The 15,473-nt window shown below is 43.1% G+C and overlaps 1 protein-coding gene across 1 annotated transcript in view; it reads right to left on the reverse strand.

Annotated features, from left to right (window-relative positions):
* Nucleotides 1–7,866: 7,866 nt before the first annotated feature.
* The window catches only part of LOC141206983 (uncharacterized), a 34,637-nt gene continuing 27,030 nt past the window's right edge, over nucleotides 7,867–15,473 (reverse strand). Inside the window, exon 12 of the mRNA XM_073664342.1 lies at nucleotides 7,867–9,463. Within this exon, the coding sequence (XP_073520443.1) occupies nucleotides 7,941–9,463 (1,523 nt within the window). The 3' untranslated portion in view covers nucleotides 7,867–7,940. The remainder of the gene's footprint in view (nucleotides 9,464–15,473) is intronic.

Here is a 15,473-nt window from a genome sequence, read left to right on the forward strand (position 1 = left end):
CTTCAATGCCTTCATCTTGCAGGAACTGGTGACACACTCCAGCCACATGAGGTCTGGTATTGTCCGGCATTAGGAGGAACCCAGGGCCAAGCTCACCAGCATATGGTCTCACAAGGGGTCTGAGGATCTCATCTCGGTACCAAATGGCAGTCAGGCTACCTCTGGCGAGCACATGGAGGGCTGTGTGGCCCTCCAAAGAAATGCCACCTCACACCATTACTGACCCACTGCCAAACCGGTCATGCTGAAGGATGTTGCAAGCAGCAGATCGCTCTCCACGGCGTCTCCAGACTCTGTCACGTCTGTCACATGTGCTCAGTGTGAACCTGCTTTCATCTGTGAAGAGCACAGGGCACCAGTGGCGACTTTGCCAATCCTGGTGTTCTGTGGCAAATGCCAAGCGTCCTGCACGATGTTGGGCTGTGAGCACAACCCCCATCTGTGGACGTCAGGCCCTCATACCACCTTCATGGAGTCGGTTTCTAACCATTTGTGCAGACACATGCACATTTGTGGCCTGCTGGAGGTCATTTTGCAGGGCTCTGGCAGTGCTCCTTCTGTTCCTCCTTGCACAAAGGCGGAGGTAGCGGTCCTGCTGCTGGGCTGTTGCCCTCCTTGGGCCCCCTCCACGTCTCCTGGTCTACTGGCCTGTCTCCTGGTAGCACCTCCAGCCTCTGGACACAGCCAACCTTCTTGCCACAGCTCGCATTGATGTGCCATCCTGGATGAGCTGCACTATCTGAGCAACTTCTGTGGGTTGTAGAGTCCATCTCATGCTACCACGAGTGTGAAAGCACAACCAACATTCAAAAGAAATCAAAACATCAGCCAGAAAGCATCGGTACTGAGATGTGGTCTGTGTTCCCCACCTGCAGTACCACTCCTTTATTGAGGATGTCTTGATAATTGCCAATAATTTCCATCTATTGTCTATTCCATTTGCACAGCAGCATGTGAAATTGATTGTCAATCAGTGTTGCTTCCTAAGTGGACAGTTTGATTTCACAGAAGTTTGATTTATTTGGAGTTATATTCTGTTGTTTAAGTGTTCCCTTTATTTTTTTGAGCAGTGTATAATGCAGGCCTGGGCGGACGCCTGCGTTTTGGTAGCGTATGTGGCTTTGGGGGAGGGAACGATTACAGGACAAAAGAAACAGAACACTGCGAAGATTCAATATAGGTGGAGAAGGGGCTCCTCAGCTTGATTTGAGCATTATCGAACACGACCAGGTGTTTATAATCCTTATACCACCCTGGCGATGAGTGCTCTTGTATTGTCCATGTGTTCTCTTATACCTAAGGGGAGATATGTCCACACGCCCCCTTTGGTGACATCATGTGGGCCGGTCTCCAGCCTGTACATTTTTATTAAAAACGCTAACTTCTGCAATAACTCATCGCTCGTTGATCCCAGAAGCCCAAAAGTGATATCATATTTTCTATTATGATTTTACATTCATTTAGAGACTACACATCGCATAGCTGCAGTCTGCTATTCTGGTGTTTTTGGCTATTCTGGTGTTTTTGCGCTACATCTCCCTGATTTTGCTTACAGCCATGAAAAACTATGGATACATTCCTGGGCTGTTGCTATCACTAAAAATATGGGTCCCGCTAGAATTATGGAACATACAATATTTCATATCGGAGACAAAGTGGCTGGAGGTTTCTTTTTTAAGTTCGGGGAAAGCAAACCTTCCCCATCACACACAAATACTGTGATCTTGACACTAATTGCATCCTAAGTAGCTTGGTGGCACCTCTTGGCTGCCAGTTGTTTGTGTAAGCTATTTTGACTGTGGGTGATAATTTGCAGGAATACATTGTAGATTGTCATCTCTGGACTGTGTTAATTGGGGCTTTTGTGCTGAGAAAAAGGGGAATAAGGGAGGGGGGTGAACATCTATGTCAGGCAAATATGGAAGAACATTTTCCTGACAATATTTCCCTGATAGGCACCTATATAAACACCGCCATAGGTAACAGGCACCATCTCAGATGAAGGCGGTCGTAACCGCTGAAACGCGTAAGAACTGTACTCACTCTGGAATTCATTGCCTGAGTGATGTCACTTACCTGCAAAGGCGGCAGCGCGATATACGGTGGCCAGACGGCACCGCATTCATATCGCTCAGCTCCTTCTCCACCACGTGGATTGTAGATACATACACCACACGAGTGCACCTAAGATTGGGACACACAATCCAGTACCCGGCATAACGGGATGTACTTTTTCTGGCATTTTGCCAGGATCTTGATTAAGCATAGTGCAACACTCTGCAGAATATTTGCCAGGATCTCTATTGAGCAGAATGTAACGCTCTGCAGGGCAGTTAATTTAGGAGAGAACAAAAGGATCATCATTCGGATATATCCATAATTTTCATATGGCACAGATCATTAGTGCCAGAAGATAACAGAAGGTAGGAAACACTGTTTTTGGAACCTTTACCTATATATTATATTGGTTTATATTCATATGAAATACTGCAATTATTTCTATATTTTTCAGTTTTGCATTTACTTCTTACCGCATCTCTAACTTTTTACATTGAAATCAGATATATTCCTTTAATAATTTTTATTCCCACTTATCAGTTTTTAATTAATCCTTGGATCAACCCCTCCCCCCTTTTTTATTTATTCCTTTTTTATCTAGATTTATGAACTAATTAATTGAGATTTTAACATGATTAATAATATTCCAGGATCAACAAATGACAGATGATCTCTTTTAATCAATTTTAATCAATTATCTATTTATTTTAAAATAGTTTTTGCAATGAGCAGTTATTCATTTATTTTTGAGATATTCAGCGCGTTTTTCACAATTCATATATACAAAAAGCTCATATTCGATTGGCTGCATATACAACACATTTTTTTGGTATCATTGGATATATTTTAAGTATAGATTAAAGCTTGGCACTTAGCCCTTCACTTAGTATAGTTTATCACAAAGATGTGACAATAATCTATTTATTCCTAACAGCTCAGTACACATGAAATGCTTTCCAATACACATTGTAAGCGTTTGATCCACTCTCCTTCGTTTAATACATCTTATTATATGATGCCGCTCACCCATTTTCCCTTCATCTCTTCTTGTTTTCTCACATCCACCATCCTGTTTTACCCGACAGCCTTCTTTGTATTGCTGCTTGCCTCTGACTCGGAACGCTTGTCGACCGCAATCCTCTGGTGCGGCTTGGAAGATCAGCCGACGTTCCTGTGTGTTATACTATTCATCTTATTTAAACTGAAGTGTGTATCGACTTACTTTACAGTCCACCTCACTCATCTAATCATCAGGCGTATCTGACGTTTCCTTTTGTCGGATATGCCATTCAGCTCCCACACTAGAAGCTCTCCTTTGGTAATGATCACAAGCTCTATTTGGAGCACCAGAAAAGCCGCGCTCTAAAACCACTAAGCACACACTCATTATTTCTCCCCACCTACTGGTTAACATTATATTCTCTTTTTTAATAATTATTTTTCTAATGTCATATAGAATAATTGTGCCAAATATTGTTAGAGACTAAGTATAAACCATTGGGATATCATTCCCCCTTTCATAATGAACCAATTTTGCAGCTCTATTCTGATCATTGAAACTCTTGGGTGGCCTTCAGCACTGTTAAACCACATTCATACTCCAATAAATCAATCGAGCACCAGTTCTCATCTCATTTAGGAATACACACATATAACAAATTATTTTTTTTACTCAAATGGTATGAACATTTCTTTTTCAGTTGTTTTTATTAATATACTATATTATGTTTTAATGCAATAAATATATGCAATATTTTTCTGTCTTTAACACTTCAACCGACCTCTTTTTAATGTATTTACATATGAAATTGACACATCATGTGTCCCCCGTTTGGTGTTTTTTTTCAAAAAGCATATAAAACTCAAGTTACACATGGTACCTATTAGGTTATGTCCTGAGGTTGTGTATGACTTCGAAACGCGTTAACTTTTAACCTGTACATATACAGTACAGCCCAAAAGTTTGGACACACCTCATTTAAAGAAGACTACCGCTTGAAGCTCATCATAGTTTGTAAAGCCGAATAAAGACTTGCGTCCATCAAGTTCGACCTGTTAGTTCTGTAATTGCTAAAGTTGATCCAGAGGAGGGCAAAAACCCCAAATGATTTAGCCAATCTTCACCTGAGGAAAAATTCCCTCCCGACTCTGAAACCAGCAGTCAGAATAAATCCCTGTATCAACCTACTATTTTATTCTATTTTTAAGTATATGCAGAAATCTGCCTGGTATCTAGAAATGCATCCAGTCCCCGCTTGAACTGGTTTAGTGAATCCGACATTACCGTCTCCTCACTCAGTGAATTCCATATTCTCACTGCTCTTACCATAAAGAACCCCTTCCTATGCTGGTGCTGAAACCTTTTCTCTTCCAGTCTTAGTGAGTGCCCTCTTGTTACCGTAATATCCCTCCTTTTGAACAAATCTCGGGCAAGGTCTCTATACTGTCCCCTAACATATTTGTACACATTTATTATGTCCCCCCTCAACCTTCTCTTTTCCAGGCTGAATAGTCCTAGTTTTGCCAACCTCTCTGGGTATTGCAGTCCCTCCATTCCCCTTATTAATTTTGTTGCCCTCCTTTGTACCTTTTCAAGCTCATTTATATCCTTTCTATATATTGGGGCCCATAACTGAGCACAGTATTCCAAGTGTGGTCTGACCAGTGCTTTGTACAGTGGAAGAACAATGTTCTCATCCTTTGCAGCTATATCTCTTCTGATACATCCCATTACCCTGTTTGCCCTTACAGCAGCCGCCTGACTTTGGGCACTCCAATTTAGTTTGCTATCAATCAAGATGCCCAAGTCCTTCTCCATCTCTGAATTCCCCAATGATTTCCCATTCAGTGAGTACTGGTGACTTCCATTTTTCCTTCCCATATGTATGACCTTACATTTCTCCTCGTTAAACCTCATTTGCCATTTAATGCTCCACCTACCCAGCTTATCCAAATCCCTCTGTAGGTCTTCACTATCCTCTTTTGTATTAATTGTTTTACATAACTTTGTGTCATCTGCAAATATTGATATTTTACTATTTATCCCGTTGACTATGTCGTTAATAAAGATATTAAATAACATTGGGCCTAGTACAGACCCCTGTGGTACCCCACTAGTGACGCTTACCCAATCTGAGTATATTCCATTTATAACCACCCTCTGCCTTCTATCCTTTAGCCAGTTAGCTACCCACTTGCAGACATTTTCCCCCAGCCCCATCATTCTCATTTTGTATACCAACCTATTATGTGGCACGCTATCGAATGCTTTTGAGAAGTCGAGATACACGACATCCACTGGTTCCCCCTGATCTACTCGAGAGCTAACCTCCTCGTAGAAGTCAATCAGGTTTGTTTGGCAGGAGCGATTCCTCATGAATCCATGTTGGTTCGGGGTTAATAGATTATTAGCATCAAGATGCTCCATGATTGCCTCATTAATAAAGCCTTCAAAAATTTTGCCCACAACGGACGTCAGACTCACCGGCCGATAGTTTCCGGCGTCACTTTTCGCTCCCTTTTTGAATATTGGCACTACATTCGCCTGTCGCCAATCAAGTGGTACAGACCCAGTCTCAACAGAGTCCTTAAATATAAGATATAACGGTCTGTCTATCACATTACTTAGTTCCCTTAGTACCCGTGGGTGTATGCCATCAGGTCCTGGTGATTTGTTTATTTTAATCTTACTGAGGCGTTTCTGTACCCCAGCTTGGGTTAGATTTGTCATACTTAGTGGAGGATTAAGTTTGTCACTTCTCATTTCGCCTGTTAGTTCTTTTTCCTTTGTGAAAGTTGACGAAAAAAATTTATTTAATAGATTAGCTTTATCCTCATTTTTCTCTATGATTTTGCCTTTATCACTTTTTATCGGTCCAATATTATTCGATTTAATCCTTTTACTATTTATATACGTAAAGAACAGTTTGGGATTTGATCTACTTTCCCTAGCAATACGTTTCTCTGTTTCCTCCTTCGCTATTTTTATTTATTTTTTGCAGGTTCTCGTTTTTTCCTTGTAACACATTAGTGCCTCCTTGCTGTTTTCCTGTTTTAATCTCTTGAATGCCTCTTTTTTGCTATTTAACGCCCCTTTTACGCTCTTATTCAACCATATTGGTTTCCTCTTATTTCTGGCCCTTTTATTCCCATACGGTATATACCTCTCGCACTGAGTATTCAGAATTCTTTTGAAGGTTTCCCATTTACTATTCGTATTTCCTTGATTAAGAACTTTGTCCCAGTCTATAAGTTGAAGGTTTTCTTTCAGCTGATCAAACTTCGCCCTCCTAAAGTTTAATGTTTTAGTTGTTCCCTTATTGATAACCCTACTGAAGGGCATTTTGAAATTGATAATATTATGATCGCTATTACCTAGGTGCCCCCCTATCTGTACCTCAGTTATTCTATCAGGCCTATTAGTCAATATTAAGTCCAACACTGCCTTCCCTCTCGTTGGTTCCTGCACTAGTTGGGAGAGATAATTATCCTTGATATTTGTCAAGAACCTTTTTCCTTTCTGCGATCTACAGGTTTCTGTTTCCCAGTCAATATCCGGGTAGTTGAAGTCCCCCATTACAATCACCTCATTATGTTTTGCTACTTTGTCTATTTGTCCTAATAGCAGTTTCTCATTCTCCTCTGTTATATTAGGTGGCTTATAGGAGACCCCCAGTAATATTTTATTATTATTTTTTGCCCCCTCTATCTCTACCCACATGGACTCGACCCCCTCTTCTCCCTCTCCTATATCTTCCCTTAGTCTGGGCTTTAGACGTGACCTTACATATAAGCAGACTCCTCCGCCCTTCCCGTTTCTGGTCCCTTCTAAATAAACTATAATCTGTTAAATTTACCGCCCAGTCGTAGCTATCGTCTAGCCAAGTCTCTGTTATACCTACGATGTCATACCTCTCCTCCGATATCAAGAAAATGCCAAGAGTGTGCAAAGCAGTCATCAAAGCAAAAGGTGGCTACTTTGAAGAACCTAGAATATAAGACATATTTTCAGTTGTTTCACACTTTTTTGTTAAGTATATCATTCCACATGTGTTAATTCATAGTTTTGATGCCTTCAGTGTGAATGTACAATTTTCATAGTCATGAAAATACAGAAAAATCTTTAAATATGAAGTTGTGTCCAAACTTTTGGTCTGTACTGTACAACTGTTTGCAGTTTGTCAATAACATATATAGTTTCTCTCCCCATCGGAGTTGTTTTTGATGGTCAACAAAATACAATTTTCCAGAAAATCACTTTTCACACTCTAGGTATGATAAGGACTAGTCTCTATGTGGGATTTTTGATGTTTAAAGGGGTTGTCCACTACTTTCACAATCCCTTTTCATTCTTAATGTTTGATCCTGTTAAAATAAAAACATTTACACAAACTTCCCAATCCAGCGCTGTCAGCATTCTCATTTCCGAGGCTCAAGTGAGGTTGTTGAGAGTCTTGCGCCCAATAAGTGCTGGCGTAACTGTCCCCACCTTCGAACAAATTGAACATTAAGAGGAAGTCGGAGAGCAGCTGCAGCCCTGGCTTTCTGTTGGTGTTCAACACATCCGAAAGCGGCGACAGTGAAGCCGATTGAATGCAGGGCTTGTGTGATGTAATGACCTCACATGAGCCCCGGGAATGCGAATCTCATCTCAACACTACTAGAACGGTGCTGACACGGAAAGTTATTATGAGTGTTTTTATTTTAACAAGGTCAAACATGAGGAATGACAAGAGACTGTCCTAGTAGTGGACAACTCCTTTAAGAAGGTACAATTTTCAGTTAAAACAATTCCAACATTTTGAACATGAAAGGGGCTTCTGACCTGTGTGACTTCTCTGACGTTTATTAAGAGTTTATTTCTGTGTAAAACATTTCACACATTAAGAACATGAAAAAGGCTTCTCCCCTGTGTGAATTCTTTGGTGACTAAAAAGAGATGATTTCTTCACAAAACATTTTCCACATTCTGAACAGGAAAAAGGCTTCTCCCCTGTGTGGGTTCTCTTGTGAATTACAAAATTTGATTTGTGGCTAAAACATTTCCCACATTCTGAACAGGAAAAAGGCTTCTGCCCTGTGTGAGTTCGCTGGTGCCTAATAAAACATGAATTATCGTTAAAACGTTTCCCACATTCTGAACAGGAAAAAGGCTTCTCCCCTGTGTGAGTTCTCTGGTGCTTAACCAAATCTGATTTACGGCTAAAACATTTTCCACATTCTGAACAGGAAAAAGGCTTCTCCTCTGTGTGAATTCTCTGGTGCTTAACCAAATCTGATTTCTGGTTAAAACATTTTCCACATTCTGAACAGGAAAAAGGCTTCTCTGTGTGAATTCTCTGGTGCTTAACCAAATTTGACTTCTGGCTAAAACATTTTCCACATTCTGAACAGGAAAAAGGCTTCTCCCCTGTGTGAGTTCTTTGGTGCTTAACCAAATCTGTTTTCTGGTTAAAACATTTTCCACATTCTGAACACAAAAAAGGTTTCTCCCCTGTGTGAGTTCTCTGGTGCTTAACAAGATCTGATTTATCTTTAAAACATTTCCCACATTCTGAACATGAAAAAGGCTTCTGCCCTGTGTGAGTTCGCTGGTGCTTAACAAAATATGAATTATCGTTAAAACGTTTCCCACATTCTGAACAGAAAAAAGGCTTCTCTCCTGTGTGGGTTCTCTGGTGAGTTACAAAACTTGATTTCTGGCTAAAACATTTCCCACATTCTGAACATGAATAAGGCTTTTCCCCTGTGTGAGTTAGCTTGTGCTTAACAAAATCTGATTTCTGGCTAAAACATTTTCCACATTCTGAACATAAAAAAGGCTTCTCCCTTGTGTGAATTCTCTCATGTCTAACAAGATTTGATTTCTGGCTAAAACATTTCCCACATTCTGAACAGGAAAAAGGCCGCTGCCCTGTGTGAGTTCTCTGGTGCTTAACAAAATTTGATTTGTGGCTGAAACACTTCGAACATTCTGAACATGAATAAGTAGTCTCACCTGTGTGAATTCTCTCATGCCTAACAAGATCTGATATCTGGTTAAAATATTTCCCACATTTGCAGCAAGAAAATCCCTTTTTTGCTTTATGAATTTTTTGAAGTTTAAGAAAACACTTTTCCAGGGGAAAATTATTCCCGTGTTCTGAATGTGAAAATGGCGTCTTTGCTTTAGGAGCAATTAGTTTTTTAATGCTTTTTTTGTGACTTTGATTTTCCTTAGTAGTTGGTAATGAATCAGAAGACAGGACCCGTTTCAAAGGATCAGATGACAGATCTTTGCTGTGAAGGATTGATGGTATATCTGGAGTAATGCCATTCACTTCAATTGTATCCTGTGGGATCTCAAAAACATCTGATTGAAAAATTGAAGATACCAGCTGTCGCTCTGATCTCCTGGTACAGTCATCTGCCAAGAAGAAAACTAATTATTTTTGAACAAAATATATCCTTGAATTTTAGATTTTTTTGAACATTTCTACTTAAACTCTCCGTAAAAATAGTAAGTTATGTAAAAATATGGAATGATTCACCAAGACAATGACAGTTCATAGTCTAATAAGAAACTGTGAAGATACTACTCAGTCTGGCAGTCAAAAACTGTGACTATAGACAAAAACACATTTACTGAAATGATCAAACTCAACAGTCTTCATTAGTGATGGGTGAGCACTAAAATGCTCGGGTGCACGATGCTCGGGTCGAGCACTTTGGAATACTCGGGTGCTCGACCCGAGCGACGAGCCCAATGTAAGTCTATGGGAAACTCGAGTATTTTACCGGCAGCATCCCCAGCGGTGAGCAGAGGGCCTAAAAATTGCCCAAATCGATGGGAACAGTGCTCAAATGACATGGGAACAGCATGCGGAAGACCCCTGGAAGCATTTCTGATTTCCAGGCCACTTCTGTCAACAACGTTGTCAGAAATATTACGCCACTTTTACGAACTCGCAATAAAACATACAAAAACGAAACCAAAATGGATTTTTCTGAGAAATATGTTAAGGAACATCCTTTCCAGGGTAATGACTTGCATATAAAGCAAAATAAATAACCAAAAACAAAAATACTCCTCCACACCTTGGGCTATGTTCACACTTAGCGTTTTTAATGCGTTTTTGCACTTTTGCATTGCTTTCAACCGTGACAAATGTATTCACCAGGAAATGTAATTTTAACATTTTACAACCTTATCTGGCCATGTGGTGTGTGAGATATCATCAGACACATAGTGTTTCATTTATGAAGGAGGGACTCTGAAAGTCACAAAGCCTATTTTTATAGGGCCATCAGGCGGTCTTTACTATTCTTAAAGGGCAGCAGTCGGCCCTCACTATTCTTAGAGAGCCATCAGCAGGCTATGTTTTATTGTTCCCATTAATAAAGAGTGGGTTTCCTATACTGTTATGGCGTATGCAGTGAGTGGCAGGGCTGCCCAAAATTTGGACACACCCCAACACCCCTTTGAACAGATTTAGAGGAGGGCCTCCTTAAAACAATATTCCCAATGTTAATAGGAAGTAGGTCTCCCATTGTGTGTGACTATGCACTGAATGCAAGGGTTGCCAAAAATTTGGAGGCATTCCAATGCCCCTTGGAAGAGACGTGGAGGAGGGACTCATAAAAAATGTTACCATTAGAAAGGAGCGGATCTCCTATACTTGTAATGCCCATGCACGAAGTGTATGGGCTGACAAACATTTACCCATGGGGTGTATACATGAACATACTGTATAAAAAAATTTTTTGTGCGTGCATCATAAACAGCCTTTAAAAAAATTATGTGGGTGTTGCATCACGGACCACGGTCACCCTGGTGATATGGTGGTGGAGGATGAGGATGAGGAGAAGGAGGAAGACAAGAGCAAAAAGCCAAAATCAAGAAGTGTATACCCATGTGTGGGTGTGAAGAGGTGCATGGGAATACACCTCCCAAAAAAAGACACTGAATTTGAGTTTATGTTACGCTGCTATCATTCAGTGGTGTTGAGAAGTCTGGCCCAATCCAGCCTGTCACCATTTTCAGTTGACAGGCGGATGCGCTTATCAGTTATGATTCCACCAGAGGCACTAAAAACCCGCTCTGATAAAACTATGCGGCAGGGCAGGCCAGGACCTCCAAGGTGTAGAAAGCCAGTTCATTCCATGTATCCAGCTTGGAAACCCAATAATATAAGTCACAGAGGAATCACAGAGGACGTTGGTATGGTCAGCAAGGTACTCCCTCAGCATCTTCCCAAACTTTGCACTCCTTGTGAGAGTACCCTGCGCCTCAGGACCTGTGCGATGGGAGGGGCTGAGAAAACTGTCCCAGAACATTGACAGTGTTCCCCTGCCTCTGCTGGATTGAAGTTGTGTCTCTCACGCCTGTACTCCTTGGTTGTCCAACGAACTGTGACCTCTGCCGCCAGTGTTTTCAGATGGGAATTTTTTTAATAGTTCCCCAACAAGGGACTTCAGGTACTGCCCCATTTTTGTAGACCTGCCCGCCTCAGTAATAAGAGATATAAAGTTCTCCTTGTAGCATGGGTCTAGAAGTGTCACCAACGAGTAATGACAATCACCCTAAATTTTGAGAACGCAAGGGGCATGGGTAAGGCAGAGTAAAATAAACTCAGCCATGCGTACCAGACTGCTAACAGGCAAGACTTCCGTGTCCTTACCAAGAGGAAGGCTGACCATGCTTTCCTCCTCCTCAGGCCATTCACGCTGAACAGACGGTATGACAGTTGTGCAGGTATTACCATCTATAGCGCATGAAACTAGCTCGTGTTCTTCCTCCTCCTCCTCATTGTCACCCAATCCACGTTGGGATGAGATGAGGCTGGGCTGTGTGTAATCACCCTGTATGGTTTCTTGCTCCATCTCATCGTGCTCCGCCAGCAATGCATCCTCTTTGATTGTGAGCAGAGAGAGTTTCAGAAGACAGAGAAGCGGGATGGTGACGCTAATTATGGCGTCATTGCCGCTCACCATCTTGGTGGAGTCCTCAAAGTTTTGGAGAATGGTACATATGTCTGACATCCATGTTCACTCCTGAGGGCTTATGTGTGGAGTCTGAACGGAATACCGACGGCCTTGTTGATGCTGGTACTCAACAACTGCTCTCTTCTGCTCACAAATCCTTCCCAACATCTGCAGTGTAGAGTTTCAACGAGTGGGGACATCACACACCAGTTTGTGAGCCAGAAGCTGCAAACGCTGATGAAGCACGGCAAGGGCGGAGGAAGCTGTAGGCGACTTTTTAAAATGGGCACACAGCCGGCGTACTTTAACAAGCAGTTCCGGGTAGGATTTGAAAAACCGCTGAACCACGAGGTTAAGCATGTGGGCCAGGCTTAGTACGTGCGTGAGCTTGCCTTACTTCAGAGCCGCCACCAGGTTCCGGCCTTTGTCACACAGGACCATGCCTGGCTGTAGATTCAGCGGTGTGAGCCACAGATCTGCCTGTTCTTTCAGATCAGTCCACAACTCTTCAGCATTGTGCGGTTTGTCACCTAAGCATATTAGTTTCAGGACAGCCTGTTGCCGCTTGGCCGAGGCAGTGCTGCAGTGCTTCCAGCTTGTGAATGATGTGGTCATTTCGGAGATGGAGGCTGAAGAGGAGGAGGCTGAGGAGGATGAGGTGCAGGAGCTGCAGACTCTGGGGGCAACCCTGATTGACCTATGGCCCGCAATCCTTGGCGTCGGGAGGACGTGTTCCGTCCCAAGGTCCGACTGGGTCCCGGCTTCCACTATGTTAACCCAGTGTGCCGTCAGCGAGATGTACCATCCATGCCCACAAGTACTTGTCCACGTGTCCATGGTTAGGTGGACTTTCCCGGTAACTACATTGTTGAGGGCACGGCTAATGTTTTGGGACACGTGCTTGTGTAATGCGGAGACGGCACACTGGAAGAAATAGTGGCAGCTGGGGACCGAGTACCGAGGATGGCCGCCGCCATCAGGTTGCGGAATGCTTCCGTCTCCACGAGCCTAAAAGGCAACATTTCGAGCGCAAGCAGTCGTGAAATGTGGGAATTTAGTAGTGTGGCCTGTGGGGCGTTGGATGCTTATTTGCGCTTGCATTCCAAGGACTGGGGTATGGACAACTGAACGCTGCGCTGGGACAAGGACGTGGACATGCTTCCTGATGCTGCTACTTGAGAGTGTGCAATGACAGGTGTAGGGCAGGAGGCATCTTCGCATGCACCATGGAAAGGGGATTGGCTTGCATGCACAACAGCAGAAGAAGCAGTGATACCAGACACTGTTCCTGGACCCTGGGGTTCAGCCCACAAAGTCGGGTGCTTTGCTGCCATGTGCCTGATCATGCTGGTGGTGGTCAGGATCCTAGTTTTGCCACCCCTGCTGATGCTGGCCTGGCAGATGGTCAAATGGCCTTTTGGGGGTTATCGGCAGTCTTTAAAAAACAACCAGACTCGGGAAGACCTAACAGTTGTACTGGCAACTTCCTTCGTGTTGGGTTACGGGGAACGGTTGACTGCCTTCTGTCTGCGACCACCAGACTGCTTCTTCCTGCCTGTTGGGGTGCTCTGCCTCCCTCCCCCTGTTTGCCTCTGTCCTCACTCTGCATGTCCTCCTGCCAGGTTGGGTCAGTTACTATATCATCCACCACCTCGTCTTCCACTTCCGCACTCTGGTCCTCCTTCTGCCTTTCTGGCAATTGTGTCTCATCATCGTCCACCTGTTGTGACACTTTCCCACCATCGCCTTCGTGTGACCGTGGCTGCTCAAATATTTGCGCATTGCTACATGCGATCTTCCCTTGCCCCGCTTCAAGTGGACCGGGCGAGAGGCCCGAATCTATAAATGGAAAAGTGAACAGCTCTTTGGACTGTCCAAGTGTGGGATCAGTTGTCTCCGGGCACTCGGCATGGTGGGAGGAAGGAGGATCAGGGTGAGGAATATGCAGTCCAGACTCACGGCTACTGAGACTTGACCGTGTGGAAGACAGGGTGGTAGTGGCAACGTGACTGGAAGCATTATCTGCTATCCAACCAACAACCTTTTGACACTGCTCTGGGTTCAATAGTGGTGTGCTGCAGTCCCCTAGGAATTGGGACAGGAAGGTCGGGCAAGAAGATGTGGGTGTTTGTTGTGGCACAATTTCAGCTTGCCCACGGCCTCGGCCTCCGCATGCACCCTCACCATCAGGTCAAGTTACCCGTCCCTTGCCACGCGCCTTGCCCATTTTAAATTGAGGACAATATCTTCCACGCTCACTACAAATGGCTGAATTTGGAGCGAAGTTATATGTAATCCGTGTGACAGAGAAATCACAGTTTTAAATACCTGGCCTGTAGGTAACTATTTCGAACAGCAAACCGGTGTCAAAAACTTTGCTGACACACGAAAGAAAAATTTGAATGGAGGCCAAAAATGGCAGTATTTTCAGCGCAATTATATGTGATCCGTGTGACGGACAAACCACAGTTTTAAATAGCTGGATTTTTAGCGCTGTAATATGGAAAGGACCTGGCTGTATTCTGCAGTGCCAACAAGCAAATGGCGCAGAAAAATGGTGTTCTCTGGATTGCTTTTTAAGCAAATAATGAGGATTAAGACCCCCAAAAAATTATTCCTGGCCCCTGAGACCTGGGCCTATTTCTAGAAATATCCAACACATCCAGCAGAAGGCAGAACTGGAATGGAGCCTCTTGTGCTATATGCACTGCAGTCTGCTATATACCCTGCCTGCCTGATATCTCTGCAAATGGATTAGTCCTCAGAAGAACTGTTTGTTGAGATGGATATGTGTAATGTACTTGTTTTCTCCCTACACTACCTAATACACAACCAAATCTCTCCCTAGGTCAGCAGCACCTCTCCCTATACTGCCTGATTGCGGAGTAGACTGACGAGCACGGCGGCACCAGGTCTGATATAGCCCTGATGACGCTGTGCGGCCAGTCAATCACTGTAATGCCACAACCAATATGGCTGCGGCATTACAGTGAGTGGCAGGCAATCCCTGCATGTTGACTGGCGCTCTAAAGAGCGCCAAACATGCAGGGAGGGGACCTGAGCATCCGGGCGAGTACCGAGTACTTGAGAGTATGCTCGCTCATCACTAGTCTTCATCAGTAAAAAATAAGTAATTAGTGGTGAAACCTCTCTGGGGTAATTAGAGTATGGGGCTCGGTGGCTCTTGGCAATCTAAACTATTGTAAGGGACAATATTCTATCAGATGAGTTTCAAGAAGAATATTAGACATTTAAAGAGAACTTTTTATAATCATGCAAAGCTGAAGTGTCTTAAATTTAGCTTAGAGATATATCATGGCACAGGTGTAATATTTTTTTTATGTAGTTTATAGCAATCCTGTTTGAAGTTAGTTGGTTTTAAAAGAAATTGAAAAGTCAGAATAAAGGGAAACTCTGTTGTTATTGTACAGAAATTCACACTTGGCCCTCAC

Source organism: Phyllobates terribilis, unplaced genomic scaffold (assembly GCF_046119375.1).
Source record: "Phyllobates terribilis strain yellow unplaced genomic scaffold, ASM4611937v1 Scaffold_156__1_contigs__length_4398808, whole genome shotgun sequence".
Taxonomy (NCBI): Eukaryota; Metazoa; Chordata; class Amphibia; order Anura; family Dendrobatidae; genus Phyllobates; species Phyllobates terribilis.